Source organism: Pterocles gutturalis, unplaced genomic scaffold, assembly GCF_000699245.1.
Source record: "Pterocles gutturalis isolate BGI_N339 unplaced genomic scaffold, ASM69924v1 scaffold1288, whole genome shotgun sequence".
Classification (NCBI taxonomy): Eukaryota; Metazoa; Chordata; class Aves; order Pterocliformes; family Pteroclidae; genus Pterocles; species Pterocles gutturalis.
This window is the reverse complement of record NW_010117657.1, coordinates 44,337-61,410: the sequence shown is the minus strand read 5'-3', so window position 1 is coordinate 61,410 and position 17,074 is coordinate 44,337. Positions and strand designations below refer to the sequence as shown.

The 17,074-nt window shown below is 33.6% G+C and overlaps 1 protein-coding gene across 1 annotated transcript in view; it reads right to left on the bottom strand.

Annotated features, from left to right (window-relative positions):
* Positions 1–736: 736 nt before the first annotated feature.
* Positions 737–17,074, bottom strand: part of LOC104463485 (uncharacterized protein KIAA0825-like) — a gene marked incomplete at its 3' end in the record, with an annotated part of 35,880 nt that continues 19,542 nt past the window's right edge. The window contains 3 exon segments of the mRNA XM_010075842.1: positions 737–970; positions 2,407–2,553; positions 10,329–10,468. Coding sequence (XP_010074144.1) covers positions 737–970; positions 2,407–2,553; positions 10,329–10,468 — 521 coding nt within the window.

Here is a 17,074-nt window from a genome sequence, read left to right as displayed (position 1 = left end):
AACATTCTGTGATTCTGTGATACTGTGATACTGTGTTGAAAATAGTCAGGTAATATTTCGGTGGTGATAAATGTATGGTGAAATGCTTCAAAAAATTAGGCTTTTCAAATAATGGAGGCTTTAGGCACAGAAGGCTATGAAAATATATACCAGAAATCAGCTTCTTCTCCTATTATGTATGTTATTTCTCTTTCTTCAGGAACTGTTTCAACAACCAAGCAGTAGCATTTTCCATAACAGTTTCAGGGCTATTCACAAATAAATTGCTGTGTTCTGAAGTTGGGATGAATAAATTGTTGTAATTTAAGTCAACATTCTGCATCTAATTTTAATCAGTTCTGACTGAAACTATGATAACTGTGAGAAGAACTGGTTACAGCCATTAAGACGAGGACATAGACATTATGCTTTCACTCTGTCTTGAATCCCACCTTGTTACTGCCAGATGCTAAAAACATGTTCAGTACTATTATTATCAGTACTACAATACCAATTACTTTAAAAAGCTTGTTTGTGTATGCATGGGTGTAAGCCTTGAGAAAGAATAACTGAATTTTAAAGCTAAGCACTTTTAAAAAATCACAGGGTGTTTGGAAATCGTTTTGTTCATTGTCAAACCACAACACTCACTAACTCGTAACTGTTCAATTTTGATATGTTCAATTTTTAATGATACTCTTTAAAGGAGTAACAAGCTTTTATGACAAATTTACAAAGCAGTGTAAATTTCACCCACATTTCCCAGATTCTCTTCTCTTCATTTCCCGAGGAGTGTAATTCCAGTCCTTTGGAACTGTTTTCAGTAAACTTGCAGGAACTATTTGTTTGTGCTGGTACGTTCCGTAGTTTTCTGTTGCCTCCCATGAATGCATCAAAGAAATCATCTGCTTCACTATACCCTTGACTGAATTAATCAAAGTCAACTTCAAGCATCTGATAACCTCTGGCTCCGACCCACCACAACTGGAAACTTCAGAAGGAAGAATTATTAAATTCAGTAAGTGTAGTCATTTGTGTAAATCTGTTTCAGAAAAAAGTGTTTTCAGAAAGAAAAGTAAAAACATTGTGCTTCATAACAACTTAGATGTATTGGTCTGTTAAAAATTAAAGAAAGAGTATAAAGCAAAACAGTGTAGCATCTTGTACCATCTTAATAAAGCACTGACAAAATTACAATTTATTTCCTTCATCCTCATTTCTCCATCAATATATTTCTAAAAATTTAATTTAAGCTGACTGGTGTCTTTCTTTTTATATGGATTTCGTTTAATTATTTGTTAGACATCAACGAGGCAAACAGATATACTTAGTTTTTTCTCCTTGTTGTCTTGAAAGTATTAATGAAGTTGTGTTTATTAGATACCCAAACCATTAGACTAGATAACAGCAAAGGAAAAAAGATATTTTGTCAACAAAAATGCATGCAAATAATAGTCTTCAACAGAGATGCGGCATGTTATCAGAGACCGCATGTTGAAAATAGACCATCCTAAATACAATTATTGACATTACTACAAGTATCAATCTTCTCCACATTCTCAATACCACAGAGAATTGCTGTTTCTCCATTGCAATGGTGCGCAAGTTGACAGGCAGCGCAGTGCATGACAGACATATCAGAGATGTCTTTTGACATGTTAGATCCTTTGCTCACACTTTTGCCTGTCTGTACGCCTTGCCGATCTAAGTTTTATTCTTCTTTGCATGGCCTTTCTGGAAGCTTCCATAAAACATCTCTGTATATTTCTTGCTCTTACACCTTAGACTTCTATTTTTTGCAATCACATTTTTGTCTGAGGAATACCTGAGCACTTTTACTGCTATTGTTTTCTATTTTGTGATACTCATAATTCTATTTCTCCTCTTACATTGTCCCATTTTCATCCTCACCTCTCTTTTCTGTTAAATACTGCTTTATTTGAGGGCAGCATTAGTTGCTATAATTGTGAGGGCAGTTCTCCCTTTCCATGGAAAATTAGGAGCCTGTCTTCCTATTGATGAGAGTCATATGCTCCTCAGACTAGGTCTACCTCAATAGGAGGCCTTCCTTTTCTTTTTCCATTGTCCTATAATAATTTCGTAATTTGAAATCATGGCAAATGTGTGGAGCTATTAAATTTACAGAGACAAAGAACCTGCATTGGTGGAGAGCTACCTGGTGAGACAGACACTTCAGGAAATCACAATCTAGGTTGACCATACCATTCCATAACCTCTGCTTTTTTCAAAATTTTCACCACTCCTACCATGACCTGATTGCTCAAAAAACTTCAGTTAAACTATAATTTTGAAGTAAGCCTCTGTCATTTCACCTGATTTATTAAAGTAGAAATAATCAGTATTACATGTCTGAAAACTGACAAGGTTTAACATCAGATTTTAAATACTTATTAATAAATTAAATACCTGTCATATTGTATAAGCAATTCCACAACTGCTCTTTTTCCATGTAGGTCTCAAAAGCAATGCCAAGAGATTTAGGTGACAAAGTGCAGTAGGACAATACTGTGAAGACTGTTTCAATCAGAGTAGGCTGTTTGTTATTCATCTGTTCTAACACAGAGCTTTGTTCATCATGATTCAGTGCTTCACCTCCTTCAAAATAAACAAAAACATGGTTACAATATTTTTCAAGTAATTCAAGTTCACAGTAATAGATAGTATTAATCAAAACAAACTGCAAACTGTATCTGAATAATATTTCAAACAATACTTACAGATACTGAAATCTGGTCTTCCTCTGCACAGTGACATTTGACTGACTTCATGAATTATATGTAGCCATTAAAAAACAAAGACTCAGGCATGTTTACAAACTATGGAATTTGCTTATTTAATCCAAAATGCTCTCCGTATATAATTTGAATTTGATTATTTACTAAATATTAACCAGAAGCAAACTGTCCTACTTCTGCAGAATCACAACTAAAAAATTATTACTGCTTAACTCCTCCAACCAATATATTAGTCATGTGAAATAACAGAACTCCATTTAGTTATACAAAATAAAATAAAGTAGCAGGTGCATACTCCAGAAAATGAGTTGTCTTTATTCTTCAGTACAAGACGAAATTGAGTAGAAATCAGTTCCTTGAAACAAAATCTCAGCTCTGCTAAGATACAGATACCTAAGTTTTCAAAGATAACTATTGGTTTTCATAGATTTGAGTGGCAACAGCTTACATAACATGTCTTTCTAAATGTTCTTCATAATAATTATAAAACATTTTGCCACCTGAAGGACAATGATGTGTTTAAACCTCTCTTTGAACCAATGCAACTCAATGGCTTTGACTGGTGCTGAAGTTAAAGACCTTAGCTTCCCACATATTTCTGGAATATGCTTTTGGTGTTAACAATCATAATAAATGATCAGAGACAGAACCAATTAAACACTTGTAATTCAAATTTCTAGTTTGCAAAACTGAAAGTTTCTGCAAAACTGATTTAAATAAAATTACACTTGAAAATATCATTGTTTAATGCCATTTTGGCTGCCCACATATTTAGCAACCTGTGCAGGAGAAAGATGAGAGAGGCTAAACTTCTAGGCTATGTCTTTCTAGTGGTTCAATCTGCCTTCAAAATCTACCACAGTCAAAAATTATTTTTTAAAAAATTAATGTAACCAAATTCTAGAGAGAAGGGTTTTCTGAGATTTTAAATACTGTGTAAAACTGAACACAATGGGAAATTTATTTGATTAAAGGGGCTTATGACTTGAAATTTAAGACTAAATTTGCTTTATGATCATTCCACATGGAAAGTTTGAATCACAACTTACTAAAAACTTTTCTAATCAACCTAGTGCTACCAATAAATCTAGATAAATGGAAGGAAGTAGAAAAGAATTCTGTAGGGTGTTATACATATATCTCCTTATAACTACTATGTAATACAAGTCTTGTGCTTTTAAGCAAAGATCTTTAGGAATCCACTGGGAAACCATTCTGAGACTAAACAAGATATGTATGTTTTTATCAGCTTTTTCTTCTTGTACCCTAAGTAAATGTTGCCTTTATACTAAGCATATCTAACCCTTCAAAGCTCAACTTGAAATGCAACATCCTTGAGTTTTCTGACTAAAAAACTGGCATAGATAATGTCAGTTGGTTGAAGGTTTAGCTGCTTATTCAGTATAGCTGGTTAAATATTATGAATTAGAAGTATATGGAAAGATATGTAGATTTCACTTGCCTTAGAATTTTTCTTTAACGTTTATTAGCTCACCTGTCATAACATTAAATATTCATCTTAGTTTGAACTCCGATGCAGCCTTCTTGTTAATCATCACATAAGAACAGTATTTATATGATATGCACCATACTTACTGCCCACTGTTATTTCCCTCTATATATTTCTCTTTTTGCCACTCACTGCATTTGTATATCAAGAGCCAATCTGAGAAGTGAATCTAAAGCTCCTAAGGCAGCTCAAAGGAGATGCTTCTTTTTCATTTTAGCAGGACTTACCTCCACACACAAATATGGCTATATAGTTATCTTAGGTACCTATTAAAGAAAATCTGCTGTTTGTTATCTCCATATAGCACAATGTTCCACATGCACAGAGAATGCCAGAATAAATAAAGAAATATTATTAATGCTATTAATAAATACCCTTATAAGAAAATAATGTATCTGGTGAATAACAGCTATGCCTTAACCAGTCAATGAATCATTCCTCCTATGACAAAATAATGTACTTAGCCTCTTGGGATAGTACCATGTATTGTAAAAACATCTTCAAAGAGGCAGACTTAAAAACATAATTTATATATATTTCTTTCTTACTGATAGAAATACCTCTCAGTAACTTGATGACTTTATCACACTCATCTAGCTCTTATCTGCTATGGGTTTAGTAATGAAATTAATCTTACTGAATTTAGAAAATCTTCTCTTATTGACTCTTGAATTCTTCCCTAGTGAATAATCCTTACAAGACAGACTAGCTATAAACAGTTATGCTATCTTTTTTTGACCAAAAGAGGTAGTCAAAATTCAAATTTGTACATGCTGTTTCATTTAGCAAGAGAAACAAGCAAGTTACTTCTGATACAGTTCTTTATTTGCCAAGAGCATAAAAATTCTGCTTACTTTATAGTTCAAATCATAGCAGCTGATGAGACTATAAAGAATGCAAAAAGGATATATTTTATTTGTTTCTGGAACCAAATCTTTCAGCAGGCACTCTGAACTACTTGCTCCTTGCACTATTTTCTAAGTGCTTCTTCTTTTACCAGTTTTTTTCTATTCTTTGTCTGTATCTGTTCCGGTAGATAATTTTCCTTGTCTCCCATAAAGTTGCTCCTCTCCAGTGCAATCATTCTCCAGTCAGCCTTGACAGCTGGAAGCTATTGTAACTTCAAATATGATTTAATTTTGGCAGAAAGTCTATAATTTTAGTTTTTAATTCCAAAAAGAAATTTTGATTATATTGCTTCTATGCTGAATGAAACACAGATCTTAACCCTTCTCATTTCAATTTAGTAAAACCCAAATAATAATATCCCCTGTATTAGCTGCTACTGGTGAATCCAATGAATTCCAACTTGGTGACAACTAAAAAGCTCAACACAAGGCAAAAAGACTTTAACAAATTCTATATCATCTGTCCACAAATTATTAACATATCAGCAAACTACTTCTGTGCCTATATATTTATACGTCACTAATCTCACAGTATTTTATTCTCATTCACCTCCCTTTAGAATTTTTTCTCCCTAAATGTTTTATTTTCACCTATCTAAGAAGCAGCTTCCATTAACAAATCTCTGGGTTAAGGGCTTCTGTGAAATCCATTTTACCTGGGTCAAATGGAAAAACCATTACTATCAGAAGCCCTCCACCACTGACATGAAACAGTATGCTGAAAATGTGGCATTCTTGTACTACAAAATTTGATGAGGCAATACTTAATTTAGTTCTGTGGCCACATGACATCCTTTGTAATACCCTGTGTACTGGATCAATACTGAACAAGTTACCCTCTCAAAATGTATTCAGCCTAGAGCTCTACTGTAGCAAGAATTTCCTATCAGAACTGACTAGGTCTTTGAAAAGCTATCCATATGACCATATACCATAGTCATGGAGACTATCACAAATATATCACACAGAATATCTTCACACTATGTCAAGTGAAGGTATGTGATTCTCAGCAGGGCCCTGTTACACTCCAAACTGAAATTCCTATTCAATAGTTCAGAAATTCCATAAAATCTGTTTACTGATTTCTTTAGCTTCTCACTGGAAATTCATCAAAAGGAAAAGGATATTTGACCAGGGTCCCTTTTCCACTGATCTTCCAGCTAGAAGTACATCTTGCCAGTAACCATGTCTACCATTTCACCACATTGGTTATGCAGATACAGTAACCAGTAAGTTTACTGGTCAGATGGGTATTTTGAGGAGATGTCACTTCTGAAATAATTTGCTGATCCTTTGATGTTAGGCTACCACAATAGGATTTGCTATCATGACCAAGCTAAAAAAACTTCCAGGTATTCTAGAGTCTGTATTCACAAGCCTCATTCCAGATGATCCACAGATATTTGGAGGAGAGACCTACCTCTGTACAAGCACATGGATTTCTTGAAAAGGAACTGGTCTCCTAATGAGGGCAGTGTTGTAGATTAACCCCCAAGTTTTGTGAAAAAACTTACAAGACTGTATTTCCCCGAAATTGTGTGTGGTTGAACCATGGGACTTGGACAATTTCTAGTTTTTCTAGTTGCCTGGTAAACCGTGTTTAAAGACTATTAAATCCAAGCACTTATCACAAGGAACTACAAAAATAATTGCCTTCAAGTACATGAAAAAAAAAGTTTTAAATTGTTACACAGATTTAGTCAGGAGTTGTTAATGCAGACAGTAGTTTATTTAGGGAATTTACATTTTCTTTTGTAATAACGCCCTACTGTCACTAAAAGTTCTGTCCGATTCCTAAGTGAGACCAGTTGGTAAAGTTGCCACCTTTCACTGTTATTCTAGGGTAACTTACAAAAAATCAGTGTTTATGTTTAAATGCCTAAAAATAATTAATTTAATGACATTTAACTAAAATTTAATTAGTACTCAAAATTTACATTAAAACTATATTCTATGGCAGTTAAAGAGCTGCTTCACAAGGGGCAAAGAATCAGTGTGGAGAAAAAAAAGCTTCCATTCTACAAATATATTTTCAAGTAATTTATTTTGCCAAAAATCAGTTTATAAAGGCATAGTCTTAGAAAACTCTTCATATCTATAACTGTCTAGCGAGCTGGTTGATACCACACCACAGTTTAATTTTCTCAGTGGAAATCCTCCCTTTCCCCGCCCTGCTTATGTGTGCAATGTAAATGATCTCTTTTTGAAGAACTTGCTTTTCTTTGCTACCAATTTCAGATTTGCAGCCTTAAACTTATCACAGAATATTTGCAAATGTTACTATCAGTTCTTATTTCAAGGTTTTAGGGGGGACCAGGATATCATCTAGGTTTAACTATGCAGGCCACACAATACCCTCTTCCATTAGTCTCTCATATATGCATCGTGCAAGCCAAAACCATCGGGTGAAACCGCCAGTGGCCTTGTCCTGCCCTGAATGCAGCTTTCTTCCAGTTTATCTCCACTTGCCAGTATTCACTTTAAAGCTGTGTGTAGAAAATGAAACTAAGTCTCTGTAACAACCAGAGTCTCCTGTATTCATTATAATTAATAAGATTTTTTTTTAAAAGGAAATTTTTTTTCTATTGTACATCATTAAGTTGGTGCTACCATCTCTCCTTTTTAAACAAAATTATGTATGAGACCCAAGGACCAACTGAAGGCTTTGGATGTGCCTTGCTGACAATTTCTCAGCGACCCCTTTCTTATCTGTTGTTGGTGAATGGTGATGTGTCTGTTGTCTGACGAGGTTCCCATTGGTATTAATCCTGTGTCGGGCCACTGTAATTCAATAAAGCTATTGCTTTTTGCTTTATTTCGGTTCCTGGAAATAAAGACTCTCAAACGAGAAGTCACAGACTGTCCTGCTGGTATGCTGTGCATTTAGAGGAAATCTAGCAGAAACACTCAGGGTTCACTTTCATCCTTCCCATTTTCATAGCAGCATCTGCTGGATTCAATAACTCGTATTATACAAGCACGACTTTCTTTATTCCTCTGTTATTTATTGCTTGTCAAAATAATCCATTTCTGTTTCATACCCATGGGTGATAGAACAATTCTGTTAAAAAATTCTACCACGAAAATTGCAAAATAATGTTTTGCCAGAAAATTAACACAGTAGCAGCTACCTTCATTATTTCTCTCTGCAAGGGTACAGCAAAGGTCCTAGACCATTCACTCACTCAAGAACATGTCTTAGAAGAAATTTTCTGAATGTTGCATCTATAGAAAACAACTCTGGGATTATACTGCACAGTAGTTAACTGTAATTCAATACATCTAGACTGTTTAGACTTGTAGTTTAAGTTATAGAGGTCCCATACACAAATACAATTTTTCCACAATTTTTCCAAAGGTCCCTTTTCACCTGTACATTATTTCTGACCTCCATCATGGTAAAACAGGAGTGCAATTAAATTGAATGTGTTTGTGTGATGCCTACTCTAAGTATCCCAAACTCTTACTACAATACAAAAAAAAGTTATCATTACTTAAAACCATCTACATATAAGCACCTCTTTATAGAGAATTTTTGCCTTCTGGCCTGGTTTTTAAAGGGAAAAGGAAAATGTGAGTGTAAAATCAAATAAAATGTGAGAAGGCTTTTCCTATTCAAAAAATTATCATCTACTTAAACACCAGGGATTTTCATTATCGCTAGGGAAAATCACTCAAGAACTATGGTATACTTAGCTTTTTATCTTCATATATAATATTACACATTGCAAAATTTTACTGTTGATAAGTAATAATTCTGTAAGTCTTCTATCCTACCAAACAGAAGAATCCAAAACTGTCAATGCTAATTCTAAGGTATAACTTATTAGTCCAACTTTCATTGTACTAATACATAACAGCTCACATAAGAAAAAAAATTAACTTATATAGCATTGGAAAGCTGTTTTATAGGAGAAGGTATAAAGGATACTCTCATTTTATCATTAGATACTATCATTTTATCACCTTATTGAAATTAGTTTAGAAGATACAGATCATTGCAGGTTTCAACTTTATCTAAACTGAAAGTTCATTCATATGAATATTGTAATTACATTAACAAAGTTTGGGTAAACAGCACATTTTCTAATTCAAAGCACCATATATTTCCCTGAAGCTCAGAAGGTTGGTCAGTCAACAGATTAATACATTCTGTCACATAATACCTGTGATAATCTAAGCAGGGAGTAAAATTCAATACTGAGTAACACTAGGGTAAGAACATGATCCTGATCAAACGTTTGTCAGTCTTTGTAAAAGCTGACAGGTATTTGAATAGGCAAGTGGATGCAGTGCAGCTCTCAATAAGACGCATGACAGAAGAGGAAAGCAATGTTGTACCCCTGACAAATGTTAGACCGCTTTAAAATGACAGAACTAAATTACGTTATATCTAACATTATGTGGACCAAATAGGGTTTTTTTGATAAGTAGGGAGAATTCTTTTGCTAAAGAAAGATAGAAACTGAGACTCTCATTCACATTACTGCAAAATTATGTCAAACAGGTGATTATACCATTAGCTTTCCAACAATCTGATAATTTAATCTGAAAGCTATTAAAAGGAAAGACGCAAGAAAGTTTGTTGCTTCAAACACAATATTAGCAGAATAAAAAGAAAACCTTGTAGAACCACTCTTTTATTTTTTCTAATTTAATAACAGCATTAAGAGTATTAACATGAGGAAGGATATAAATGTACTTCTAGAATGCTTACAGTGACAAAAATACAATAACTTAAACTAAACCTCTAAGAAGCTTTGCACTGTTGAAACAACTTTGAAAGTGATCTGTCAGACTACTTACCCACACTTTTAAAATCTGAACAAAGCAGTTGAGTTATCAAAGCTCTCTCAAGTTCAAATTCATTTTTACTCCTTTGCATTTATTATAGCAGCCTATTTCATCCAATTGTAGTCTGGTTTGAAACTATGAATACTCAAACTGACTGCAAAACATTCTCATCAAAAAAGTGATTATTTTTTCTTTCTTTTACCCATTCAAGAAATGTCCTGCTGATGACTGACTGATATGACTGAATGACTGAATATAACTGAATGACTACTGATACCCCCAAAAAATGGTTGACAGCCTTCCTTCAGTATTTAAGCAGTTAAAAATGAATGTGTGTATCTTCCTGATATTCTTACAAGGATTGACAGTACAAATACTTACTTGAACTTCTCAGCAAAATTTTCACTAAGAGACAATCGTGATGTAGCAATGTTTCCAACAGCAAGTTCAAATTACAGTACGGCTGGGATAAGAGCAGTTTCAGCTGACCCTGGGCTGACATTTCTCTGTCTGATGGAGTCCTTTCAAAATGTAAGATAAAGACAAAATAATATAGTTAATTTATCTACGAAATTAATATCCTTAAAGTGCAGATGTAATGCTAACTCCCTTAAATGTCAATTCCTCCCAGATTACTCTGAAAACACTTCATGCTTGCTTACTTTAAGGCAGCTCAGGGAAGGAATTACATTTAATCTCAACTAGCTAAAAGCAAATTAACGTTTGGTAGCCTGCCAAAGTTATAACTGATACAAAACAACCTCACTTATCTCTTCCATGGAACCGTGTTTGCCTTTTTCTACCAGGCAAAAAGGATTTTTTTTCATGCTTGAACAAATTTAAGGCTATTATTGTTTAGCTCACTATCACATTAATTGTTTAGTAAGAGCTCTGAAGTGTCCTAGATTAAGTATATGAAGCTCTTAATTAAAAAAACAAACAAACAAAAAAAACCAAACAAAAAAACAGAATGCATAAAGGAGCTGCAAGATTCCACATTAGGTTGACCAATTTTTACACATCCTGAAAAATCCACCCAAAATATTAGACTAGCTGGATAACTGCTTTGCAAGTGGGGAGAAGTGAGAAAGTGTAGTACAAATTCATTAGCTTTTAAGGAGATTGCAGTTTGTTTTCTGTTTGCGGTTTCCATGTTCTGCAAAGTTTAAGTTTCCAGACAAAAATATTCCAAGGCTTCCTCTGAACTCAGATAGTGACCCAACACCAACTGCTGAATTCACATTGGAGCAAATAAGTCAAATAAATAAATAAATATCTTGTCCTGCAAGATGTTTATCATCCATTTTATTTCCTATTTTCTTCTTCTTAAACATTTTTAAAAAGAAGTTTTCAAAATTGAGTTGTGGGTAATTTTTTCCTTGAAAGCTTAATTTTTTCATCATTTTGAAGGTTTTACATTTGAATTTCAATTGTTGTTTAGCCATTTTATTTATTAATTACAAGTTTATACAACAGTAGTTACTACAACTGAAAGTTTATACACTGCATATGTTAACTTTTATGCAGATAAATTTTATATGTGCCAGTTATAAAAACTACACATGCACTGACGCGTTCACTATGCAGGCATAAACACAACACCTGCCAGTACACACACAACACCTTTAGCATCAGTTAAAGCCTTCTTCATCAGGAGCCACATTTTCGTGTCAGACTAGAGGATTTATATGCCTCTGCACATATACTTTATGTGCCATTTATATGAAATTATTGGGACAGAACTAAAATTATATATAGTTGCTGATAATGTCGCACCGGTTCAACAATTAAATTTTTGCATATAAGCACATACTGGAATTTAATATTATTTATCAAAATATTTATCCACATATACATTTAAATCTTAATACAACCTGTACCCAAAATAACTTTTCCATATTTAAAACACATATTGCATTCAAACTTTCAACATTAGGGCTTCACATTCTTAATGGTATTATTTTAATTTCTGTATGTTTGAGATTAGTTATATACATATAAATTCTAACACATGTTAAGAACTAATTAGTAGTTAGTAATTGAAGTTTAAATTAAAGCAATTACTATATTCATGCTAGAATTAGTGCTGTGGCTGAGATAAAACACTTCACTAATTCAGTTACAATAATGGGCCAGTTTCATTTTGTTTCTCTCTTCAATGCCACGTTATCATATCAAACAAGGTCACTCGTTGCCTTCAAACTATAAAAAAGGGTCAGGTTTGGTCAATTAGATTTATGAAGGATAATATTTTAAACGACTTCAGAAATAAATGCCATTTTTAGAATATTTGAGTTGAAATAAAACTTGTCTGTCATTGACCAGATGGGAAGTTATGATGTTGTAATATACACCAGCTCTTGGCTCTTCAAGCCTCTTGCAAATTGAAATGTACAATGGTGTGACTCACTTGGAGCAAAAATAAAATATAGCAGACATTCCCTACAGCCATGAAGCTAGCACCAATAAATGCACTGAGAAGTTTTGTAACGTGCATATGGAGAGGCATATGTTCTCCCATCCTCATAGCTCAGCACAAGTGAAAATAAGACTAGCCTCATAAAAAGTGACAAAAGGTGAAGTACATATAAATATCACACATATAAATGTTCAGTTTTGTAAAGTAAAAGAAAAAAAAGAACTCTGATTTCCAAATAGTATGATTATAAACCCCAAAATTAAGGAAAGAATGAATCACAACTACCACCAAAGGAACTGCAATATAAATTATCAGTAATTACTTAGTTTGATAACCAACTATGTTATTTTGGTTAGTATCCAAGACAGAAAAAAAGAAAACCTCAAATGATAAGTCCAAGATCTTATAAGGCAAATAACGTTAATTCTAATTCATGTTAACAACGTTGACAAAGATGTTGAAGTCAAACAGATAAAAGACTGTAGCCATTTTTAGGCATGAAAAATAGTGTAGTAAATCTGGTTAAATGGTGAAATTGTAAACTAAATCATTTCAGGAACTAGCAAAAGTTTCTCTTGAAATATCAAGCTTAGGAAGAGCAAATATTTAATAGGCACATTTATGCCAGGTTACAGTCTTCAGTTCAAAACTAGGTGGCCACAGCCAGGAGGCGTACAATGCCCAGTGCTTCCAATTTTGTTATGGAGAGTGAATATAAATTTTTATTAGATGTAAGAAGTAAAACCACAAAACAATCCAGGAAGAATAAGGATGCTCTGAAAAACAGTTTTCTGCAATACTTAAACACAATGTGTCTTTTAAATATTCTAAATGCAATATTTCAGGAAATAAAAGCTTCCATGATATAAATACACAGTGTAAAATCAACAACAAAATTAGAACACCTCAGAATGCCTCACTCAAATTACTTCATTACATACAGGGTCCTTCACTGTTCTTTCAGAGCAGGTGAAAGGTGTGTTATTAAAAGAAAACATTAAATATTAGAGATGTGCTTTCTTTTGGACTCCTCATTTTCCCATTTGGTGGTCAAGAAGATGTATAATTTCTCACCTTTCATCCAGGGAAAATATGTAAATGCTGGATAGCTGTGGAATAGTTTTCTGCTATTTAGTCAAGACAAACATGTCCTAAATAGGATCTGTATAATCCTAACTCCACCTCAAAAAAGAGAATTATGTCAGACTGAAACAGTACCAGCATTTCCTTTACATACTTTCATGCGGCAGAGGGTACTCACTTGTGAAGTCATCTTCTGAAATGCATGATTCACAGTATAATTTAAATTTGGAGTACTAGCCTTGGATTAGGGCATCAAAAAGCCTTTTGTCTTTTTTACAGTGAGTCCTTAGTGAAACAAATTTTCACAGAAATAGAGTAGATAAATCGTGCACTCATTCCCTCTCCCACATCCCCATTTCTCCACTTCTTTTCCTCCACCTATGCATAATGTATAAAACAACTGACAATTTCCCTTGAAGCTCTATTGAGAGGTAGACATGCTACAAACACATGATTTTTTCAAGCTTTAGAAAGACTCAAATTACTGTTTTCAAGCAGGGAAAAATACACATTCTGAATTCAACAATTATTCACTTTGTTTGGCATTTTGGTTAGTCAACCACACGACTTTGACACAGTCGCAGCATCTATTGCCTCTGGTTCAGCAGGTATCATAGGGAAGATATTGTGATGTACACGGTACAAGATATTGCATGTACAAGGTAAGAGGTAATAAACCCACAGCACACTGGTCTTCTATAGGTCACCATAGGTCACCACTCATATGATAACGCATTCGTCCAAACTATAAAAACACTTTATTGGAAAACACAATAGCAACTCACAAAAGCAGCTTTTCATAAAAATGGAGAGTGAAAATCTCTCAGGAAATAACTTTTGAAGAGGAGGAGGAGGAGGTGAAGGGGTTAGGAGAGGATCTACATTGGTGTGGGAGTGCTTCAGGTTCAAAATTAGAAAGGGAATGACAGCACAGCTGGTAGCATCCGTCTCATATGTAACTTGTCATTATATGCCGCAATACAGAAAAATAAATTAAGCTTTTGTCTCTAATCATGCAGTAATCTCCCAAAAAATCAACTACGATGAAGCAGTATATTTTTCAATGAGTTATTTATATATTAAACCTTTTTTTCTAAACCAGAAATCAAAACCAGAGAGGCACACATTCTTTCCAATTGGCACCTGTGCTGAACTACATTATTTTCAAGAGCTATACACTCTTTAATTAAAGCAAGAAAATTTTAAAGATAATTCAAATAAGAATGAATATACTAGCAAATAATGAATATACCAGCAAAAAGCTACACAGTGCACTGCTTTCAGTGTGACCTGTCTTGCAGACTCTTAAAGCTTAAAGATTAGGGAAATCTGCAATGAATTAAAAAAAAAGTTTCTATGTTTTTTTGTAATCAGAATATTAATTAGATATTGATTCAGATACACTCCTCTCAAAATTTTGTACCAGTATTTGATTAATATTGACTATCTCGTAATTTTTTTACAACAATCAACTTTTGATACTCACTTTAGTAAGGAACAACAGGATGATGGTATGCAAAATAACCAGTGTAATGGATGATAAGAGACTTTGGAAAAATCTTGAGGAAGATGTTCATCAGAATTATTCAGAAATGTCCTGAAAAAAAACCAACAAACCTTCTGAATTACGTGGAAGACTGAAAATCTGTTTGTATCCCTAGGACTAAATATATATAAATAGAACACAGAAAGCTCCTAAATAATACTAAGATATGCATGCATATACATAATTGCAAAGTTAATTACTTATCTACTGTTAAAAATGTAATTCTATATCTTATTTACCTTCACTCTTTGAAACTTGGTATCTAGCACTGTCAATAGTGTTAAAGCAGTTTTCTTCATATTTTTACTCCTATCAGCACATTTTCAAACTATGTTTGAAACTATGTTTGAAAATGCATTGAATAAGCAAATTGCTCTTAAGTCATTAATTTCTATAGCTCTTGTCTTTCTGCACAATACACGCATCATACTGTCAATATCATAAGTAAAATATGCAAGTACATATACATGTTGGATTAAATGGGACAAAAATTTGAAGCAGAAGCTTTGGACTTTTATTGTCTTCTGAGAAACAGAATACTGTGAAACATCTGCTGTTTTCTAATATAAGGACTGGGAAGTATTAAATAAGCTATTTCTATGTCACTTCTACATTATTTCTCTCACCCAAAAGGTGTGAGAGGCAAAAATTAGATGTGTCCAATCCACTGACACTAAAAATTAACTGTTTTTATTAATCAATGATATTATATGATTATAAATAAACATAATTATAAGAACAGGTTTATATAATTTAATATTTACCTTTAATTATTCATTAATAATAAAGAATAACAAATGTATGAGTATTTGTGAAATTCTGTAGCAACCAACAGGATGCAATAATGTGTAACCGGAACGGAAGACCCTTGGCCTCTTCCCTTTTTACTCTCATTTACACTGAATACAGTTCCAGCAGAGGGGACATAGTCTGTTACATCCATCCTCCATTAACCATAATCAATTATCACTTGTTTTGCACCTTACTTTTCAACTTATCTGTGAATTTTTCATCTTAATAACTTCTGAGAAGCTTGTTTCTCTGTGCATCATGGCTGAGATTCTCTAAGTTGTATAAAGAACGTAACAACTTTTAAAAATGCCCCTTCTACAGAAATCATTGATAGTATATTTGCTCTACTTTCTGGAGTGGTTTGATGTCATTCCCAGTTTTGAATCAGTACTATTTTTATTGCAGTAAGAGAAGAAGGACATTTAAAAATACCTCAGGAAAATACATGAGGACTTTTCCAGGACAAGAGAATCTTTTTACAAGATGTACAAAAAGCCACTGCCATGACAAGGAAACAGTGAGAGTAGGTCTAAACACTTAAAACTGGAGACAGAATGGAAATCCATTGCAATACAGCCTTCAGGAACTCCTCACCTAAAAGGTAAAATCTCCTCTTCTAGGATGCTTTGCCACCATGGCATTAATAGTACTTGTGTTTTGTCATTTAATTATTTAAAATTACTTTTAAACCCTTTTTCACAGTTGCATATAGGTGACTCAGAAGTGTAGCTACCTGTGTATAAGGTCACTGTCTGCCTATAAGACCCCAAATGAAAGAAGAGGGAGAACTACACTTGTTCTGCAGGAAGACAGATGTATAGCTTCTGAACTTCCCCAAAAGATAGTGTGATTTATTTGGAAATTATTTTACTAATCAAACAAAATTAGTAGGAGGAATTTACTACAGACTTCAAAATTATCTTAAGCAATATCTGAGCAGAAGGACTAGCACAGAGTGAATTTGTGCTCTCTGTGAATTCATGAAAACCTGAAGACAAAAAACGAACTGAGATTACAACATAGATAAAGGGAGTACTTAAACTAGAAAATAATTATTTTAAAGACAGTAACTTTCAAAATCGTGAGAAAATTCAAGAAAAAAAACATCTTATTGTCTCTCATCCTCTGAAATATTTTTCTTAATACAGCAAAGCACAGACCAAACTTCCTACAAGAAAGCACAATAGATATTGTTTGGGTAGTAATCTAATTAAAAGAGACCACATCTTGTCTTACTGATGGTGTATGAACTGTTTGAGAGACTTCTGGGCTAAAGCAGCTTGTGAA